General features: G+C 39.9%; 1 protein-coding gene across 9 annotated transcripts in view; it reads left to right on the top strand.

The window, feature by feature from the left end:
• The window catches only part of LOC148655534 (receptor-type tyrosine-protein phosphatase mu), a 240,857-nt gene extending 220,230 nt beyond the window's left edge, over positions 1-20,627 (top strand). For all 9 annotated transcript variants that reach the window (XM_088642104.1, XM_088642103.1, XM_088642105.1 and 6 more), the window contains 11 exons: positions 3,598-3,695; positions 8,243-8,359; positions 9,867-10,021; positions 11,637-11,772; positions 12,712-12,861; positions 13,308-13,481; positions 15,061-15,192; positions 16,032-16,157; positions 16,770-16,933; positions 18,423-18,558; positions 18,889-20,627. In XM_088642104.1, coding sequence (XP_088498230.1) covers positions 3,598-3,695; positions 8,243-8,359; positions 9,867-10,021; positions 11,637-11,772; positions 12,712-12,861; positions 13,308-13,481; positions 15,061-15,192; positions 16,032-16,157; positions 16,770-16,933; positions 18,423-18,558; positions 18,889-18,942 — 1,442 coding nt within the window. In that variant the 3' untranslated portion in view covers positions 18,943-20,627. The remainder of the gene's footprint in view (positions 1-3,597; positions 3,696-8,242; positions 8,360-9,866; positions 10,022-11,636; positions 11,773-12,711; positions 12,862-13,307; positions 13,482-15,060; positions 15,193-16,031; positions 16,158-16,769; positions 16,934-18,422; positions 18,559-18,888) is intronic.
• The last annotated feature ends 1,471 nt before the right edge of the window (positions 20,628-22,098 follow it).

Genomic DNA, 22,098 nt, shown 5'->3' with positions numbered 1-22,098 from the left:
CTCTTGAGTGGTCCCTAGAGAAGTTAAAAGAAGTGCAATAATGAAAATTCATTGTTAGGTAGACCATAAACCAGAATGGCATAAAGCAAGTTTCTTTTTCAAGTTCTTTGCAATTAGTGATCAACAGCTTTCAAACAAGTACTTCTCAGTAAACAAATGCTGCATTAACAAGCTGGCAGTCTTGGAGATCAAAGAGTCAAGGGCTGCAGGCAGTTCTGTAATTTTGGGTATCAGTCTGTTTGCAACACCATGCACAATATCCTAAATAAAAGTGATATCATTCTGATGATAAATGCAATGGCATTTACTTCATGACAGGAGTATTACATCTTTAATCCTAATGTGTCAAAAGTTTTGTAATCATCTTCAACTTGGAGTAACAGAACCCCCCAAAAAAGTTCAAGAAGTGTTATCAACTGCTGGCATTATGGTGACCACCGCTTCAAGGAGGATTTGACACTGTGTATTCAGAGGAACCATGGGGCTGACCAGTTTAATGCAGTAATCCTGTGCTATCATTGCTTTTGTTTGATTTTTTTTGTAACAGTCTAAACGGGTGTTCTCATGTTTATACACTGAAATTCACAACACTGTTTTTCAGTTTGCACATTATGTTTCCATCTTTGGTGAAATCTGGGGTTGTCTTCATAATACCATCTCCTGGACACAGATTTTAACGACCTGATTTAAAATGTTTCTCTGCAATATAAATGTCATAAAAGTGAGATGTCCAATTTAGAAATATTACTTTGGCATATTTTCAGTTGCTGTGCTTTAAAGGGGATGGAAACAATTTAAAGCTCAAAACTGCTTAGGTATGAAGTTTTGTGTTTTGTAAACTTATTCCTAGAGATTTCATGATACAGAATAAAAGGTGCATGTATTTCTGCCCTAGGTAGGATTAATGCAAATCACCAATTATAGGTGGCTTGAGTGCAAAATATCACCCACTTTTTGCAAATGTTTGTCATTTAATATAGTGAATTCTAAAACTGTGATGGGTTAAACATAAAATATTAATTAAGGGGAAATTGTTGCATGTGCCATCCCTGAACAAGCAGTAAGAAAACAAACTGGGACATCCATCCACCCACCCGTCTTCACTCCGCTTTCCCTGGTGAGGGTCGCGGTTTCCGCAGGCCGAGTAGATCAGCCCAGACCAGGTTCCAGGCGCTCCCAAGCCAGCCGACAGATACAGTCCCTCCAGCGTGTCCTGGGTCAGCCACGGGGTCTCCGCCCAGTAGGATGTGCCCGGAACAGCTCCAGCGGAAGCCGACCGGGGGGCATCCTAACGAGACGCCCAAACCACCGCAATCGGCTCCTCTCGATTTGGAGGAGCAGCGACTCTGCTCTGAGGCTTTCTCAGGTTGCCGAGCTCCTCGCCCTGTCACGGAGAGTCAGCCCAGCGGCCCTGCGAAGAAACCTCATTTCTTCCACTCGTATCCGCGATCTCGATCTTTCGGTCATTACCCACAGCTCGTGACCCTAGGCGAGGACAGGGACGTAGATCGACTGGCCAACCGAGAGCTTTGTCTTCAATCTCAGCTCCCGTTTCACCCCCACAGACGGGTACAGTGCCCGCAGAACAGCTGAGGCTGCCCTGATCCGCTTGTCAGCATAACTGTGACATTGAAGTTCAAAAACGTTTTACCAAAAATGAGTTACGAGAAGCTGCTGAAATGCTCCATCAAAGATGCGTGTTTCTGTGTTATATTCACTGAAAGCCATACAGGAGAGGCAGCATTTCATGACATTTAACTGGGACCACAGCTGAGGCCTAAACCTGCCTACTTTCAGTTCAGTTCAAATGTGGTAGGCATCTAAATGTATCTAATGGGAGTACTCTGTTCTCAAACTAAATGTTTTCAGTCTTGATAATCAAGACATTTTTGCTTTGTGTGTTGAAATTTGGTTTGTGCCTTATTTTTTGAATGATTTGTCAATGAAGGATTTGCCTGTGACATGACCAGGCAAAGGAAATTAAATGGAGCCATTTGTGTTGATATCATGTAAACTTCCTAAATTTGGTAACTATCCTGAGGAATAATCTTTGTGTGTGAAGGGTTTAGAATCAAGTCAGTGAAGTGGAACCTTTTTAATACTTTTTTTTCCAACACTGTTTGCCTCAGAACACATTTGATACCATGTGACTTGTATTATGTTACTGTATAAATGTTATTTAAATTATTTAAATCTCCTTCCCTGTTACGCTGTGAGTGCCAAGAGAAAAAGATAAGGCTTGAGAAACTAAATCCTTTCCTTTCACCTCTTTTATCTGTTTGTCTGCTTTTCAGATTCTGTAAGAGTACTTTAAAAATCAATTAGAATCGGAGCATGAAAAGGTCATAAACTAGGACCCAGGGTTAAAAATGTATCATATTTGACGCTAAAGCTAAGAAAGATATAAGATTTTTCCCCATGCAGGGTACTTATTATAGGTTGACTGCTGTGCATCCAATGAGGAAATTGAATACAGTAATGAGAAAATTGCTTGCTTACACAAGTAGGAGACATGAAAGCAATTTTATGGCAGTAAGATCCCAAATTTTACCATACAAGTACTGGATAATAAGCTGTTTGTGTGAGCATGAATATGTAAGCTTGTTGAGTTGTTGTTGGATATAATTTGTAGTAGCTGAAGGTAATGTGTATTACCTCTCAAGGATGCACTGAGATTTGCATACTCTAATTAGTTTGTCAAATGTAATTTCAGATTATGCTTGTTGATTAAAAACAATGCTAATTGGATTTAATTATATTCATAATTTTATTCCCATCAATCCTGTATAAAGTTATTGCTAAGCTACACAGAAAACTGCATGAATAAAAATGAAACAAGAGGGACCCAATTTGTTCATTTCCACCCTTCTTTTAAATGTACTGTGCTTTGGCCATTTTTAGAATTACTCCAAAATTACACTTCCAGCTATAGTTCACAAGATTCAGATATAAATCCTAAGACGTACTTTCTGCCGCTTTCTGTCGCCCTCAAGGCTCGTGGAAATGCACTATTATTGCAAATTCAGAAATGTGAAGATGCCAAGCTGTGAATAATTCTTTATATACTGTATGTTATGATAAATAATCACCTGCAACAAGATGTGGTTCTTTTTGCAGCACAAGGGAAATAATGTGAAGATTCTTTAAGAACTGCCAGTTTAGTAAGGTTAAGGGTCATCAGAATGGACTATAGAAGGACCTTAATGACTTTCCTTTAGGGTGTTTCATTCACACGCATCTATATCTAATTAAATACAAAGGTCTGTACATTTGTAGTGTTTTCTACGCTTGAAATTAAATGAAAATAGAAGGAAAAAGTCATCCTTGACTTCCCAAAACAGTGATTTTTTTTAATTAAGGTTTTACTAGCATAGGTTGACTGTGCCTCATGTCTGCATTTGGTATGAGCAGCCTGTTCAACAGGGGAGACAGTTCTCTGCTGTCAGCTATCAGAAGCCCCTGTCCTTTCTTCTCAGTGATTGAAGTTTTTCATTTTGTGATTTGAACAGGAAGAATAGAAGGTAGTGCTAAAAAAAACTGAATGAATGGTGCCTTTCTTTTTAACTAGCTCCAGCTTTCTCCTTTTTATCTCAACAGGGCCCATGCAAGAGACAGTGTATGACTTCTGGAGGATGGTGTGGCAGGAGAACACAGCCGTTATTATCATGGTGACAAATTTGGTGGAAGTTGGAAGGGTAGGTATCGCACAACATGCAAAAGTGAAAGCCGCATAAGACAAATTGGTGGCAGCTTCCAGGGTTATATGATGGAGAGAAGACACTTGAGCTACAAATACAGCAAATCAAATAGTCTTCGACTGCGAATTAATTTTGTCACAATTATGGATTTTCTGCAGCAAGATACCAGAGGCTTTATATAGCTTAAGAGAGGATCTTATTTAACCCTTTACTTGGTGTCTGTATTACGATGCACACATGGTTATTTGAATGTGTGTAAAAATGTAGAATATACTGTATCTGTATGTAGTGCTTTTTCTTTTAATTATTGCATGAAATGTTACAATGTTTGAGACCCAAGCAAATTCTGATTGTAAGAGGAGCTAACTTTAAAATGCACTCAAAAACATTAGTTTTATCCCAAGAGATACTTCAAGCATTTGTTCATCCATTTGTGGAATTGTTTATTATTATGCAGTATATTATGCCATTACAGGTTTTAATTGAACTGTTATGATGAGGTCTGGCTCAAACATCCTTCTAAATGAGCATTTCACAATCATACAGTTTGCAATAGTTTACAATTAACACGTTATTTACATATACTACTTGACAGTTATTTAAAAAGCAAAGTAAGAATTACAAAGGTTTATTTAAAAAGTAGAGTAGACCACATCATTCTGTGCATCATTATCAGTGGCGTCTTTGTTGTTGCCTGGTGATGCTGTCATTAGAAGCACCGGTGGCACGTTTGTTATTTTAATTGGTTCACTTCGGGTTTTTTTTAATTAGAAGGAGGGGAGGCCTGAGCTTGTAGGAGTGCACCTGCAGCAGGATGACAGGGAAGTTCTTATCTCTGGAAGCCCTTCATCTCAGCACCACCTGTCACTTCCCAAGTGCTGCTGCCTTTAATCAGCAGTCCAGGCAGCCCAGAGGCCTGGGCCCGTCTCCCATGGCCCCACCTACCCTTCCACACCAGCCGCGTAGCTGCCAGGAAGGCCTGTTTTGGACGCTTCTCTGCCTTTAATGAATCCACTCGAGATCTCGTCTAAATTTGAGCAGGCAGCCTGTTGCACGGCTGGTCACATCGCCGCGGTTTGTGGGGATTACAGACTCACTCACACTGATCCATCTGCCACAGTTTTCTGCAGAACAAAACAAACCCTGGGGATTTCCCGAAGGACGTTTTTGTACTGTTTTAGCAAATGTTTTCCTAACGAGTTAATTATTTATCATTATTGTAAGAACGACAGTCTTAAGAATCTTGCGCAGAATTTCAAGTACAGAAGGTAGGCAATAGTTAAATAGAATGTGTGGTTTGTGATGATCAACAGGGTAAAGAGTATTTCACTAATCAAATAGCAAATTATTTTTTTGTGTCCTAGTGTTACTCTTGCCGTAGAAATTTTGACTTCAATGTTTATAGGCATTGTCACGTGATACTGAAAACTCATTTTATAGAAGCCAGATTTAAAATTTGAATTAAAAGTTGTCAAGTATAAACCAAAATACAGTATGGGAACATAACAGCTTACTATAACGTATCATTCTGCTAAAATGTTTTTTTTTATTTAGGACTCTCCACATATTTAGACTGTTAATTATAAAGGGAAGCAAGCTATTTCCTTTAATGAGCTTAGTGTTACAGTAATCTGTAGCAATGAAATGTTCCTTAGAGAGAAGAAAATTCCAACTTATCAGGCTGGCTAATTCTCAGTACAAATTTACTGTGTAATGTATTTCTTTATCTAGCTGAATGTTGCAGCTTTAGAAATCTTAGATTTCACGTTTACACCAGCACATTACATTTGGTCACAAGTGCCCAAGATCATCATTGTGCCTCATGGACCCTCTCCTGTATAGCAGAAGTTAAGAATGAGGACAAGTTTCTGAGCTTTTGAGGGAAAGTTCTTTTGGGACGTTAATGGAATTCAAAAGCCCCACACTTCACAGACCCTCGGGGAAGAACCAGGCATAATAGGAAGATGCGAAATAAATGATAAAGTTCCTCCCAAGCCACATGGCTCCAAAGTGAGAGTTACAGTACAACAGTGTGAGAAATTTATTTAGAGCTGTTTTTTTTTGTAGACATGGAAAAGAAACCAAAATCAAAGCACAGAAGCAGATGGACTTACCATAAATTCCATGAATAATTTAATGACTATTAATTCTTCATTTATATTGCACTTTTCATCCCTAGAACACCAAAGCTATTTATACATAGGAAGAGATCCTCCTCATCTACCACTGCAGTGCAGCACCCATCCTGGTGATGCACAGTAGCCATCATCAGCCAGCGGGCCCCCCAAAGATCAGGAGATCAGCCAGCTTGTTCTGTGTTCAACCAGCTGAATTATTACATGGGAACCGTTTGTAGGAAAGCCAGAATATACACATCTGGGACAGCAGGATCAATACCCCTACTCTCACGAGCAGGGATCTTCAATAACCAAGTAGTGAACACTACAGTGTAACATCTGATGGACAGTTCCTTCTACAGCACATTGTCCCTGGGAACCATACTAGAGTCTCGGTTATGGAAATTATGGTTCAGAGAGAAGATTGCCGGTAGCGTCTTGGTCCTCCTCCGAGGTCTTCTATCCAAATATGACCATTAACCTCCGAGATGTGACATGATTCACCAGAAGGTGGCAGTGCAGCCGCCTGTCTTATATTGTACAATATTTTTAAATGCATCTCCACCATAATACCCGTGCTGGGTTCATACTTACAAGAAACAGAAATGGATATCCTAACAGCAAGCTTGTATTATCTGGATACTCTGTTGCTTTGTCAAAAAACTACTCGTCTATAGTGAGATGGAAGAGGGTAATGAAACTGTGAAATGGGTTGCAAATATGAAACTTAATGGATTTAAAAATGCAGTTAAATTATTTAGCACATTAATTAAAGCATAGAACCAATATTATTGCTTTCACTTACTATAAATGATAAATCCTCCACTAGTGATCATTGCATTTGCATTCTTAGTCTCCAAAGCTTTTATTGTTGTGACTCGTGTATTTCAGCAGTAAAAGCACACACACCTGTCTAATGTGAGTCACACTTAAGTTAGCAGCAGATAAGTGGATGTGCTGTGGCTGTTTCTGCAGTTGTCACTATATTTGATTTGCCTGGGGCTGGATAACACAGTCCAGATTCAGGTTCTGAAAGAATATGGGGATCAGTGGGGAAAAGAAACACATTAATCTAGATCATCTCAGGAAGCTAAAGAGATTATAACTACAGTAAAACGTAACCTCATTTTGTTTTGTGTTTTTGCTTGACACTGTTGAATCAGTTGATCGTTAGCTGGGAAAAAGGGTAACTGAAACAACAATTTTGCTTTTAAGGGTTAGAGTTTACAAGTTCAGTGATAATATACTGGATACTTTGTACAATTATAATGTGTGGACTGTTTACTGTATAAAAAGCTTCAAAAACGTCATTGTATCTTTCTATTATGGTGGTACGGATAGGTTCGATGTACCATACAGTCTTAAAACAAAATGATAATACGGGTATCGGCTTGGCCAGTAAGGAGGCTGGAAATGTGGATTGCAAAGTTCACTGCTCTGATTGCATGCTTTGACCCACATGCAAAAAACATTGACAGGGCCTGTGGAAATGCAAAGGCGAGAGAGGAATTACCCACACGTAGAAACCAGCACAGGGGAGGACAGAATTAGTGAGGAAGGAAATCCCAGGGCAGAGCTGACAGGCGAACTAGTAGAGACAGATTGATCAGCACCTCAGGAAGGGGTAGAATATGAAAAATGAAAAAGGTAATGTTAAGGTAAGAATGTAAGGATTGATACTGTCGGTAAATTCATGAAGATCATTTAAAAACATGTTGGTATTTTCTGCCGGTTGGTCACGTCTGATAGTTTAGATTTTAGAGTTTAGAGAAGAACTGTATGTTAAATGCAAGAAGCTTTTAATTTGACCAAGGACTTTTTAAAAATGTTTTCCATGTAAATATATCAACCTTTTATACTGGATAGGATTGTAAAAGATGGTGGACAATACAGTAAAACAGCCTTAATCTTGGACGTGGTCTTTTCTGCAGCGTCGCAACCTCTTAATGAGATCCATAGCAAGAGGGTAATGAGTTGACAAATCGACTCACAGCATTACATAAAATTATAAAAAATTAAGAAGTTTCTTTGACCTTCGCAAAACTCAGGTCCTATTAATTCAAGGTTGTCCTAATCTTTTTTTCAGCCTAGGCTTGTGATACCAGGGTTTAATCTGTGCTTGTTTGGAAGACATCTGTGTTTCTTCCTGTGATTATTCTAGTGTTTTTAACTTTTAAAAATATGGCCATGATAACTTTTTTAAAAAGACTGGAACATATTAAAGATATGTAATGGATTTGTTTAATAAAATATTATAATGAAACAGTACCAGCTTCTGCTGTGGCAGAGAATTTCAGAAGTTTAGCATGGATGAAACTACAGTAGCTACCATGCAGTTTTGTTTCTGAAAAGATACATTTTTTATTAAAAAAGCATGACAAATATTTAGATTTTATCACTTCCGGTTGGTCTTGTTTCTTTCTGCAGGTGAAGTGTTGTAAGTACTGGCCTGATGATACAGAGATTTACAGAGACCTGAAAGTGACACTGATAGAGACACAGCTGCTATCCGAATATGTCATAAGGACATTTGCAGTGGAAAAGGTAAGCTTGTGATTGAACAAAAGCCAGACCTCTATAAAATCTTCAATATGCATCTTGTACTGTAAGCAAGAGCAGAACACTGGGTGAAAATTATGTCCCTTAACACAACTTGCAGCTCACATTTGCTTTGTATGTTCAGGAGGGAGGAGAGGGAGATGGGTCACCTTCCAGAGAATGTTTTGAGGAGGGGCAAGGGAAAAAATAGGATGTTTTTTCTTTGTCCGGCAGAAGTGAGCCAGACACTAGCAAGCTGGGACTGGATTTGGGGCGGGACGCGGATGCAAAGCAGTGAATCCTGGGAAAATACAGGAAACGGGATTAATTTACTCCATATTTATACTTGAATGCTGCATAAGAGCTGAAAGTTGTTCTCTCTCTCTTAAAATTTCTTTCTAAACTTCACTCAATCCCAATAGAATATAAACCCAACTCCTAGCCAAACTAAATCTGTTCCTGTGTTTTCCTCATAAAATGTATTGCATTTGAAGAGTCAGCAACCCGACCAAACACAGATGTGTGTCTGTCGCAAGAGCTGACCGTGTTTCAAACAGAGCTATTTGTGACCAGACTGGCCATTCTTTGTACACTTGCTAGTTGCTGGATGCCAATAAGTCAGGCTGCTTTTTTGTAAGGAGTCTTTATCAGATGACACATTTGCATTTATGATGCATTTTAAGGATGTGGAACTACAAAACTGTGAACAACAGTTAAAAAATAGTTGGAAAACCTGAGTTCCCTGTACTGAACCTTTTAAACTTAAACTAACTACAAGGGGAGCCGATCCAGATATTTGAAAATCCTCTGAGGGACTGACAGAGTTAACTCGTGTAACCTGTGGACTTCTGCAGAATCAAAAGTGAAACATGAACCAAAACAAAGTACCCAGCAGCTGCAGCTCACCACTGGGAGCCCACTGGAGCCCATCAGGTGTGAGCCTGGCCAGTACCTAGATGGGAGTCCTCCTGGGAAAGCTAAGGTTGCTGCTGGAAAAAGTGTTACTGGCATCAGTAGGGGCGCTCACCCTGTGGTCTGTGTGTCCTGATGCCCCAGTATAGTGACGGAGACACTTTACTGTCAAAAAGACCACTGAACCCACCCCTGAAAGTTGCTTGGCCAAGCTACTGCTGCAGGTTTAAAAATGTTTACTCAGTTTGCTTTGGCTTCATTCGCTTCCTAATAACACGGGCAATTTTCCGTTTGAAGCTGAGAGTCCGTCACTGAATTTCTCCATGCAAAGCACAATTACTACTTTCTGTCCAGCTTTCAAATGATGCATAGTCTGTCCTCTGCTGTATCTGTCGCTAATTTGATTGTATTTCATGAATCCTAAGAAGTTGTAGTCATTGAATACATGAAGTAATGGATGTTGAGATGCATGGCAGTTTAAAAGAGTTTCAGGTGCACAAGAAAGACCTCCTTTCTGTCGAACCAGAGAATGAATCATTGGTGTGTTTTGCAAGAGCTGGCGTCAGTGCACTAACTGTGTTTTTTTCCATCTTTCACGAAGAGGGGAATTCACGAGATCCGAGAGATCAAGCAGTACCACTTCACCGGCTGGCCAGATCATGGCGTTCCCTACCACGCCACAGGCCTGCTTGGGTTTGTGCGCAGAGTGAAGAATAAGTACCCAACAAATGCAGGCCCCATGGTTGTACACTGCAGGTACCTAATGTACAGTTTTTCCTTCTTATGGTTTTGGAAACTTGAGTTTTTGGCAGTTCGCCAGTGAGGGTTCTCATTTGAGCCTTACAGTCTAGACACCCGTGGGTGCCAAGTCATTAGCCCACTGTAGTCAGAATTCCCCAAGCAGAGAGGCTCTGATGTCAGAGTGCAGCCAGGTCAGTTTAAGTGCAAGTCAGCCAGGGTGTCCTTTTCTGGCTGTACAGCAAGAAGCCCTGGGACTTTGCTTGGTGAGCTCACGTTGTGTCACTGCATCACTGCATCACTCTTTCATTCAGCACTTCTCTTCATTCTGTAAAGTTTGTCTGCATGGATTTCGCACAAAGATCTCCACTCCCTGTACGTTCAGCTGGGTCCTTACGTAAAAGGCTGCATTTCTGCTTGTGCTACAGCTCTTGTTGAGTCAGATTCAAAGCAGCTCCATTCTCCTGAAAACTGCTAATGTAATATCAGCAATCTAGATTCTGGTATAACTAATTAGCTAGTCAGGATCACAGATGATACCAGAGAGGGTTGGCAAGCTCTTTAGAAGCTGCAGAGGAAATTCATAATCATTTAGGTGAAATTCAAGACTTGGGAAATGTCTGGCATATGATGTTTAATGTTGACAAGTGCCATGTGTCATATGCAGGTAGCAGAGGCATAAACTATGCATATAAAAGAGGAAATGCTAAGCTCAAAGAAACTACTGAAGGAAAAGACTTGCATGTTTATAGTGAAACTTTCATTTTCATCACAAAGCAATCGGAAAGGAACGTGGTGTTATGTACTGTAGTTATAAGTGTAGAACTTTAATCAAGTATTACTGTATGTTGAAATTATATGGTGTAAAACCTCTTTTATCATAGCGTATACTTTTGGTCACCACACTCCAAAAATATATATTTTGCTCTGGAATCAGTCCACAGAAGAATGACCAGTTACATTCCTGGGGTTAACGGAATGTCCTTCTCTGACCGGCTGACCACTGTGAATCCTTCCAGTCTTAGGGGGCGATTCAGGTATTCAGAAAGCTTAAAACTGTCGATGGAGCCAGTGCAGTTCACATCCTTAGAATCATCAATGAAAAACAAAGTGGAGTGGCAGCCTGCTACAAGCTACCAACCAGTGTCGTGCAAGATGATAGCCTGGCTTCTTTCAACAGATATCTGAATGAAATCCTCGAATCATTTTGCTACTAGCAATCCAAATTGCCACCTGTTGTTTGTAACATTTCTTATGGTTTTATTTTCCATTAGAGGTGTATTCTAAAGTGCAGTCCTCCTGCAGTGGATCAATGGGTTTGAGTTATCTAGGGGCCTCCCCACTCTACAAGACAAATAGCAGGACAACGTGATTTCATTCTGCTGGCTCTGCTGCTAAAATGCATGATGACTGTGTTTCCGATTAGAGCACACTCTACATTACTTACAGGAGGGATATCAATGTTTGCTTGTTTTTGAAAATTAAGAGCTGAGTTTAAGTACATTTCTGACGACATTGAATCCTGTTAGTCCCCATGTGCTACAGAGGACTAAGTGACTCTTGCTTCTTGAAACAAACCCAGTGGTGAATGCTTGCTGACTGTAGGTTTTTTTTGTGTTATCATCTATCTTAGTGCTGGAGCAGGAAGAACTGGGTGCTTCATAGTCATTGACATCATGCTGGACATGGCTGAAAGAGAAGGGGTGGTGGATATCTACAACTGTGTGCGCGAGCTGAGATCACGAAGAGTGAACATGGTGCAGACGGAGGTAAACCCACTGTTTCACAACTACTAAACTGCCTCTTTGCAGAAAGCATGTCAATAGAACTATATACAGTAATGTATAATAATTATAGTTATATACAGTATAGTAAATAAGTGGCTCATAATTTGCATTTGTGGACACTTGACTTTTAATTTAATTAACTCTGCTAATGCAGCATGTAATATTTTTCCTAAAGCTTTGCCAGTATGAAATATTGATATTAAAATGTTTTAATCAAGTCACTTTTGTGAAGACGTACAGTGTGCTTTGAATACGTCATATCGCATTTTGCCATGAAACATTAGCCGTTACTGGAGATATTGGTTTGTCAGATTCACTGACCTCTGAAGTGTCACTTGTTTTTTCCCCAGCATTGCCCTTATCTGGCTAGTGGATTTTTTATTCTTATACCGATATCTGTTTCCTTAATCTTGCCGGGTCTTAATACTGTTGATGAGTGTAGAGCAGTCTTAATACAAAGGTAGATTTTGTTGTATCGATTATGGGAGGCTGTTACGTTAATGATCAATTCTCTGTATTTCTGACAAGTGGAGGTCCCTGGTAACAGGCTCCTACCCTGAAAGACTGCTGACCCCTGGGCGGACAAGTTTTGTTAAATGTGACGGGGGGGGAGAGCTATTCAAAATGTCACATCATAAAATATTTTCATCAAGCAATTCCTCCCTTGTCTCTCCAAGAAAAAACAATTCAGACTGAAGAGAACAAGAAAGCCCTGACGCTTAGGTACCCTGTTTGATTCTCTGATGCTTCAAGGAAAATCGGTGGCAGTGTCACCTCTATGGTTAGGAAATGCATGAAGTGACTTGGGAGCTGTTCCAGATGCTGGACCGGCATTTAGGATTTATTGATAATGGTAATTATACAGCAACAATGTTCTGTGTTTTGCAGTGTACTGTAGCTAAACCGTGTGTCCTTTCCCAGGAACAGTACGTGTTCATCCATGATGCCATCTTGGAAGCCTGTCTCTGTGGAGACACCACCATTCCAGCCCTTCAGCTCAGGTCTGCGTATTACGACATGAACAGACTTGACCCGCAGACCAACTCCAGCCAGATTAAAGAAGAGTTCAGAGTAAGTGTGTGTGTGTGAGGGGGGGGGACTGTCCATTAAACCCTTTAAGGTTTTGATAATGTGTGCCGTGATGTTCTTAAAATTGTTTTCTGCAAACACATCATTGATACAGCATTAGTAAAAAAAAAAAAGATTTGATCTATGAGATATACTGTATATAGCACCACCTGTAAGAATTCTGCGCGTGTTCCAGCAGTGGAACCTTTTGAACGGTACTGTATATGAATAGCCACCAGTGACAGCTTTGCAAAATCTTAGAAACCTGCTTAGTGAAAGCTCATCTGTTGAAACAGAAATGTGCTCCCTCTCAGTTTGGGATGCTCAAGATTCCTGGGATAAGGGAACACAATCCTACTGCTGATAGACTGTTGCAGAATACTTTGTGTAGGTTGTTGAAGAACGGGAACGGAATTTCTGTATTCTGCTTTTCTCACCTGCCTCTCTAGACCCTAAATATGGTGACTCCCACTTTACGAGTGGAAGACTGCAGCATAGCTCTACTGCCGCGCAATCACGAGAAGAATCGCTGTATGGATGTCCTGCCTCCAGACCGTTGTTTGCCTTTCCTTATTACTATAGACGGAGAAAGCAGTAACTACATCAACGCTGCGCTTATGGATGTAAGTTTCCCTTTTATGCACCCTTCGCTGGTACTCATGCAAACGGATCACGTGTGGAATTCAATTTTTCATGTTTGAGCTACACACAAGGCAAACATTCTTATTTACATACACAAAAAGCACCGGTACACTTTACAACATCGTTGGCACCATTTTTGTTGTAATTTTTTTTATTTATGAGATTCTGATAAGATGGCAACAAAAGAGAGGTATCAAAGAATGATGTTTTCAAAGAATGCGGTTAATACACTCTGAAAAAAGCATTGTGCGCAATAAAACAGGTAACGCAGGAAAATAAACCGAACTGTGAAAGGGCCGATTTCTGCGAAAGCAGTGTGTGAGTCAGATGTTTTTCCCAATAGCAGGTTTGAAGAGAAATTGATTTGCCTTTAAGGGACCAACACTATAAGTCAACTTAACATCGCTTACAGATACAAAAACACACGGACACTGAAATCTGAAATCTCATGCATGTAAAATGTTTAGACTTTTCAAGTTTTTGAATTCAGTTTTTGAGTTGAATTTCGTCTAAGGCTGGGGTGAATCTGATTGTTTTACTGTTTTTTTAAGTATTTATGATATGATTTTGAAGGTGCTTTGTAAGTGATGATTTATAAGACATTTAATTCAAAGTACAACATCAGCAAAAAAAAATACACAGACATACTTCCACAGCAGACACAAACAGGACCATAAACATTTGTCCTTTTTAAAAAAAAAATGAACCAATTTAAAAAAACAGAACACACTACAGGGACCCCTGCTGTGAAGTACGCAAATCATAGATAGTTAAATGGCAGAAGTGTTAATACATTTGGATATGGTTGATCAGCACTAAACAAGGTGCAGTGCACAGGAACCACAGCTTATTTTCTATTTTGAACATTGGACATTACATATCATCCTTAAATATAATGGACCTTGTTGTGTTTTTTTGAAGTTTTTGAGTACTTATACAAGTAAAAAAAATGTCACCAAAATTGAGTATACAATAGTAATGCCAGAAAATGTGCTCATTTATATAAAAAAGACTTGTTCCATAAGTCTGTTTTTTTTTCCCGTCTCCATCTGTTACTGAGGTGAAGACTGTGGTCAGTGAATTATCAGTGTTCTCTATAGTGACGTCTTCTTTTCCACCAAAAACAGCCATATCAGTTACATAGATTCAGCGTTTCTCGCACACCATGGGGACAACAGTGGTTTATGCATTGAAAATGTTTTCTCTAATAACTGTTCCTGAGTATTATTAGAAAAAATAAATTGCATGTTTATTTTAATGAAATGGTTTTAAAATAGGAATCATATTGGTACCCATTTATTTCAGTGATTCTGGAAATGATTATGCAATGAAGTCAATAGAACAAAAGTTTGAGGACGTGCTAAGTGAAAATTGGAAAGGAACATTTTTATTATATGTGGTAATTGAACAAATCATAGCAAGATGTGACACGAAGCATCATTTTTTTTCAATGGAATGGAAAAAAAAAACAATTAACTACTGATGGAGCAATGAATGCCATGGAACAGACCATGTGTTCTGCAGTGAGCAGCATTGTAACAACTTCCTTTTGTTTTGCAGAGCTATAAGCAACCTTCTGCATTCATAGTCACCCAGCATCCTTTGCCAAACACGGTGAAAGATTTCTGGAGGCTGGTTTTGGACTATCACTGTACGTCAATAGTAATGCTGAATGATGTGGACCCAGCACAGGTATGAGCAAGCATGTCAGGAAAGGAAAGTCATGGAAGTGACTGTGAGTGCCCTGGCCTCGGGCGCTGTCAGAAAGCCTGTGCATTAAAGCTGTATTGAAGCAGCATCAGTACGGCTGGCAGACCTTGTTGTCAAAATGCTGTTCCAAAATAATAGGAGCCATTAGTTCTGATTGTAACCAGAAGACTAACCTGACGCAGAAGTTCAGTAGAATTTTATTTTCATGCTCTTTTAAATATGATTGTTTTTAATAATAATTTAATCTCATAAAGTATTTTTATTCCCTGTGCAACATGGGATGTGTGTGTACTGTATATAATACTGTGTTCTGTATGTCCATGAATGCCTCTGGACAGGAGGCTGCAAGATTTACTTTTTATCTTTACATCAAGGGGCCCTGATGCAAGCATTTTCCCAAGAGTTCCTTCTGTAAGCAGCTTAGGGTTTGAACAACACTGTAGTCAATAGGAAACAGGAACAAATAAAAAAAAGTTTTTTTTTACCACGTTTGATCATGCCTTCCACTACATAGAAACGCAGATGTTTTTCTTGTAAAACATGATGCATCAAGATCTTTTAATCTCGGAGAGATATTGAAAAAAATAAAGTTTCCAGTACAATGTAAAGTGAAATTCAGAATTCTGCGTATTTCAAAAGATTACAATGATAGTAATCTCTACTCTTACCCGAAGGATCTTAATTGCTGTAATTGTGACAATCAGGAAGCATTCTTGTGCCAATATATCCTGTGTTCTCTTTTTTTATTTGGAATATTTTTTACTGTTCTTTACTATAGACTTTTATGTTATGCTTGTTGTTTGTTTTGTTTTTTTTTATAGTTGTGTCCTCAGTACTGGCCTGAAAATGGGGTTCACAGACACGGACCTATCCAGGTGGAGTTTGTGTCAGCGGACCTTGAAGAAGATATCATTAGCAGAATATTCAGAATTTACAATGCAGCAAGAGTAAGGCTCTTTTTATAAAAATGTATGAATGACCTTAGTGCCGTATATTGATACTTCAGTATATTCGAATTTTTTCACCCTTTGCCTGAATACCTCTGGGAAAGCTCAGAATCTGGGCCATGAGATCAGTATATAACTATTGCTGAGAATTATCTCTTGTCAGCTAAAACGACCTCTGTAGCTGTAAAGACATGTAATACATCAAACTGTGACCTACACCTGTGTGTGAAGCTGTTTTATAAATGGACCAAACTACATACAGTACCAGTGTGCTAGTCTGTAGCATTTCAGTAAAATCTCTGATCTCTGAAAATCTCTTAATGTTATAAACAGGACGTTTTATGCTAGTTTAAATTTAGTTTTTTTTTTCAATGTTATTTTTGGCACCAAGGTATTATACATGCTGTACGTTCCAGTTAGAAGAGGTTTGCTATGCTCCAGTGTCACGTCGAAATTAAAACCCGTCACTCCAACATCTGCACTTCATGTTGCAGTACATGTCCTGTACAAAGTAAATGGATTACGTACAGTATGGGGTGGAATAGTGGATGTTGGCTGGGAGGGTCTCTCCGTGTCGTGACTCCATGCCCTGTCTGCCTGTCGGCCCTGTAGCCTCAGGATGGGTACCGGATGGTGCAGCAGTTCCAGTTCCTGGGCTGGCCCATGTACAGAGACACCCCGCTGTCCAAGCGCTCCTTCCTCAAGCTCATCCGCCAGGTGGAGAAGTGGCAGGAGGACTACGACGGGGGAGAGGGGAGGAGCGTGGTGCACTGCCTGTAAGTGTTTCTGGGGACACGGAGACTGAACTTCTCGTAACGGCATCGACCAGTATCCCACCACCAGCTTCTATGGCTATTGTTCTACTTTGAAGATAAAGCCATTTCTGGAATTTTTCACCTGCAGTTGTTTGAGTAATGTCTTACTCTTTGTACTGTACATACCGAGTATTGCCCTTGCCTGTGCTCACTAGCCAGTGGGATTGCAACTGCTGGGATAGGGTGGACAGTACGTATCGAGGGTCTTCTGAACTCTGGGTGAAACGGCGTCTCCTGGGCCAGTGACTTGGCAGGTGGCTCAGTGCAGTGATGTCAGTGAAGGATGCTCTTCTGTCAGGCGCTGTGCAGCCTTCAGTGTGTTCAAATCTACAGGGTAGTCACTCACCCCTTATATAACAGGAGCCATAGCCTTAAACTCATGACACTCCAGATAGCATGGGTACGTAGTAAAAAATGATTGACAATTCCACATCTCATTTCGGATCTCAGTAATGTTCGCTTTCAGCATTTATAAAAAAGCCACTACTGTACGTCAAGTGCATTTTATCTGTTAAAGAATTATAGAAACTAGTGATCAGATTTTTAATCTTAATGCCAAAAATAAGACACCCAGGTGTTGAAGTCAGTTCAACACTGTCTTCTACCTGTAGAAATCCTCACTGGTGCGCTGTGATCATCTGTGTTTCCATATACTGTACATCACTGCTTAATATAAATGTTCGTCTCTGCGGCCATGTTTGATGACTGGTTAAAGGTGATGTGCAGAAGCTGTTAAAAAGCCGTACATATACAAATCTAATATACATATAATAACCAAGAAGGACTGGAAACTCACTCTCGCTCTGCTCACCAGCTACAAAAACCAATCTCTCCAAGTTTGTAGTGGCATTTGTCATTGCTGTGTAAATTCTGGTTAAAGTAAAATGAGTGCTAAAGTATTTTGCTTGCCACTGTACACACTAATCATATTTTTAAAATGTTTCTGTTCCTTTTTAATTAGCAACAGTTTAGCTATTCTACTTCAACATACAGTATACTGGGCATCAGGATTCCTGAGAAGAGAGACAGGCGGGAACAGTACCACTCAAATGCTTAAAAAGCAAGACTGTGGAAAGTCATAGATGGGGCGATGTTAGCAGTGAGAGCTTTTTGACTCCTAGTATTTCCTCATCTCTTTTTGAGGTCATATAGGAGAAGTATTTGCAAAAATACCACAAGAATAAAATAATCTTATTTCCCACTGCAGCAGGAACAGAGATCCCTTCAGGCTTAAGGGTGTTTAAGGAAATGGTGTTTAAGGAAAGCGGTCACAGAGGTTCAAGAAGGGAGCTGCACACCTGACGAAGCCTCCACAGTCAAAATATGCTCAAGCAGTCCTACAGCAGACAATGCATTATCGCAGGATGGTGCATAATGGTTCATAAAACTGTTTACTCTCTCTAAAGTAAAAAACAATGCTGATTTTCCTCTCTTGTGCTGTCTTGTGCAGGAATGGGGGAGGCCGCAGTGGGACGTTTTGTGCAATTAGCATTGTCTGTGAAATGCTCCGGCACCAGCACTCAGTCGACGTTTTCCATGCTGTTAAAACACTGAGGAACAACAAGCCCAATATGGTTGACTTACTGGTACGTCTTTTAAAGCTGCTTAGTCCTTATTTGACTGACTGGAGTACATTTAAATGGAGCCCATAGTTCAGGATGTTGTCAGTTTTTCATGCCATCTAAACGCACATTTAGACACAGTTGGAGTTAATTTCTTTTGACACAAGCCACATCTTGGCTCTAAGCACAAGACATGAGAATGCCATTTGGCCCATCTGAATTAATTGGTTTGTGCCAGTCTGTTTAGCTGTTCTGCCATTTCTTGAATGCATTTTTTCTTTAAATATTGATATAATGAATAACCTGCATTTATTCATGAAATTAATGTAATCTCCTTGCTTTCACTTTTTTTAGGATCAATATAAATTCTGCTATGAAGTAGCACTGGAATACTTAAATTCTGGGTAACATTGCCCGGAAATGTTCTTTTCCGCACGTACCTGGACGAAGACACGATTCTTGTGTTTGTGAGCCCTTGAAAAAGGCTCACTGGCTGAATCCTAGACTGATGATTCCATCTGACTGTTTCAAAATGAGCTGGAAGAACTGTAATTGAACTAATTTGCTTGCACTGCCCATTTTACATGATGACTACCATGGCTCTACGTGTACAGCAAGAATTGTATGGACACATTACTGTTTATGCATCCAATCAACTGTCCATCATAGCTAGCCGTCAAAATAAGGAGCACAGTGATGTGTCTACAGTTCACTTGTCCAAGTCTTTTTTTCTGTTCCTGCCTGTGATCCTTGGTTATTGCCTTTATCCTTGTTGGATGCAAAGTGTCATTTCCGTTTTTGTGGGGAATGCAATATAGCGTAATATTAATATTTTTCTTTCCAAATTATGTTTGATATGTTAATACAAAGCAGTATGATACATATGTAGTTATTACCGAAGTAAACTGGCATTGAATTCGCAATCCTAAATGTTGTGCTGTTGTTGCTACATACTGTACGTTGTTCTGATGGAGGAGGAAGCATATTGGTGCAGTTCACAAACTGGCTCGCATCTTGTTGAATAAAAGGATCCAAAGCTTTTTTCCATTTGTTTATATTGTAAATATTTCATCAGATTATTTATTCATAAAGAGTACTTTTTGTGAAGCACAGTGAGTGACAATCATGTTTTTCCCTCTAAACTCAATATAATGTTGACCAGATGATATTGTTAGACTTTGTTTATCTTGTATGAATTTGCAACTCTATTAATATATACATATATATACCAGTACTGACTAATGTATTTTTTTTCCTTTACATAAATACATTTTTTGCTCTTTGAAATATTAAGAATACATTTTTATTCACAGATAAGGTGTTTTTCCTACGTTGAGAAAATGGGTTGATAACTGAACATCTGGTAGTTTCTTTGAGAGACACTGTGCACATAGCAATTACACAAAAACCAAGGCGATAATTTGTAGGGGTGATTAGTGAGCTCAGATACTGCAAAAGCTCCATTTACACATTTTTACTCAATGTTTTTATGTTCTACTATACCTTTTAACTGGTGTTGTGATAACATGTTTGATACAAACAGGCTGAGCAAATGATCCTTAACTTTGCAGCTGATGTGTTTTTATCTTTTGAGATTATAGAAACCCGTTCAACTGACTTTGAATAAGCCCCTCTCTCATTTTTAGCTGACAGTGTATGTCTTTCTAAAAGTCAACAGAATTTAACCATTGCCTTTGATGTTTGGATGCTGTGGTTGGTAAACAGCAAGAAGCTGTTCCATTCCTGAAAAGAGGGCACTCGCTCAAGGTCAAGTTAATGTGATTGTATGAAGCAACATGAAACAGTGTATACAAGCTGATACTTTAATTTGCTCTCAACTTTCTGAGGTTATGACATGTACAAGATTCTTACGACTCCTTGGCCACAAATAATTAATCTACAGTAATGGGATGATTCCCATTTATTTCTCTGTCCTTAAACATGTGTAGAGAGCCATACCAAAATTGTATCTCTGTTTCAGTAGCTGGATTCTATGTACACTCAAGTGATCAGTACTATAAAATGTTACCCAGATACACTGTTTGTAACTATTTTATGTGGATGAAGTGAAATAAAACAAAACCAAAACAGCAGCAGACTTGAGAAAGTATGTATTGTTCACATAAACAGTTTAGTCAAAGATCTTTTCAGGTTATTTCACCCCTTTTGCCCAAGGAGGACAGATCCACATGTATTGCAGAATGGGCCAAGTCAGTTACAGTACCCTGTAGTAGTTCAGGTGGGGAGCTGCGTCAGCCTGCGTAGGCTGCAAAGGAACAAGTAATAGCTTTATTCCACGCGGAAAAAAAGAAGAAAGAAAACACAACATTTTGGCCGCGGAGCCTTCTTCAGCCTTCACACCTACAGTACCTGTATGCACTGATACCCCTCAGTCTTGTATGCAAGGCACTTTAGGGCTTTGTGCCACTGGACTCCAAATTGGCATAGATTTCAAAGAAAAAAATGTTTAAATGATTGAATTTTTTTTCTCTTAAAGTGCATTCATTCACAGAACATTTTGTTTTGTATTTGGTCAAACAACTTAAGAATATTGCATAACCATACTGTATATAACTGATTAGTCACGTCGAAAGCTCCAGACCACAACTAAATCCGTCTAAAACGGAGAAGAGGGGGAGAACAAGCCGTATGATGTGCGGAGGGACAAAGCTTGTGACAGTTTCGGCACTTTGTGTGAAAGTCTCCTTCGGGCTTGTACAGTATTTTTAGATCAATGGCACTGCTTGAATTGTTGGCTTTGGGGTCTCTTCCACCCTAAATGAACAAGTTAGGATGGACATCATTCCAAATCATGTAACATTTCACAATCATGGTAATTAAGAACTGGTAATAGGGACTCCCCCTGTGGCCAAGACACCCCTACTCTTTTTGAGAAACGCCCTGGGATTTTCAATGACCACTGAGAGTCAGGACACCGGTTCTACGTCACATCCAAAGGCTGGCACCTTTTTTACAGTATAGTGTCCCCGTCACTATGATGGGGCATTAGGACCCACACAGACTACATGGTGAGCGCCCCCTGCTGGCCCCTCTAACACCTCTTCCAGCACCAACGTTAGCTTTCCCAGCAGGTCTCTTATCCAGGTACTGACCAGGCTTCCACCTTCAGTGGGCTGCCAGCTCTGAGTGACAGGGTGACAGTAGGGTTTCGATGTGAGGGTTCAGTGTAGAGGAAGGTCATGAATAGCCAAATCTGCATACCATTGCGTAATGTTCTACAGTATATTGAACAACGAAAACAAAAAACAGTAATCACCAAATGACAGTAGTCAGCTCAGTGGGAGCTCCTGACCCAGAACCTGGAGCGTTCATTACAATATAAAAACAAGACGACGTGGACATGCAGGTGCTGGTGTAACTGTAGCAGTTCCACGCGGGCTCGGGCCTGGGTCTCCGGCATAACGCAACAGGAAACCAGCCGAGTGAGCTAAAGGAGACCTCCCCCAGAGCCCAGTCGGCTGAGGTCCCTGCTCGGCGCAGGGAGGGCGATGGCGTCGCTGTGTCCAAACTAGCTCCGCTACGCTGAGCAGGGGGCAGGGTAAG

The sequence above is a fragment of the Lepisosteus platostomus genome, chromosome 8 (genome assembly GCF_059453375.1).
Source record: "Lepisosteus platostomus isolate fLepPlt1 chromosome 8, fLepPlt1.hap1, whole genome shotgun sequence".
In the NCBI taxonomy this organism is placed as follows: domain Eukaryota; kingdom Metazoa; phylum Chordata; class Actinopteri; order Semionotiformes; family Lepisosteidae; genus Lepisosteus; species Lepisosteus platostomus.
Note: the sequence above shows the minus strand (reverse complement) of the source record. Positions and strands in the feature narration are given on the sequence as shown.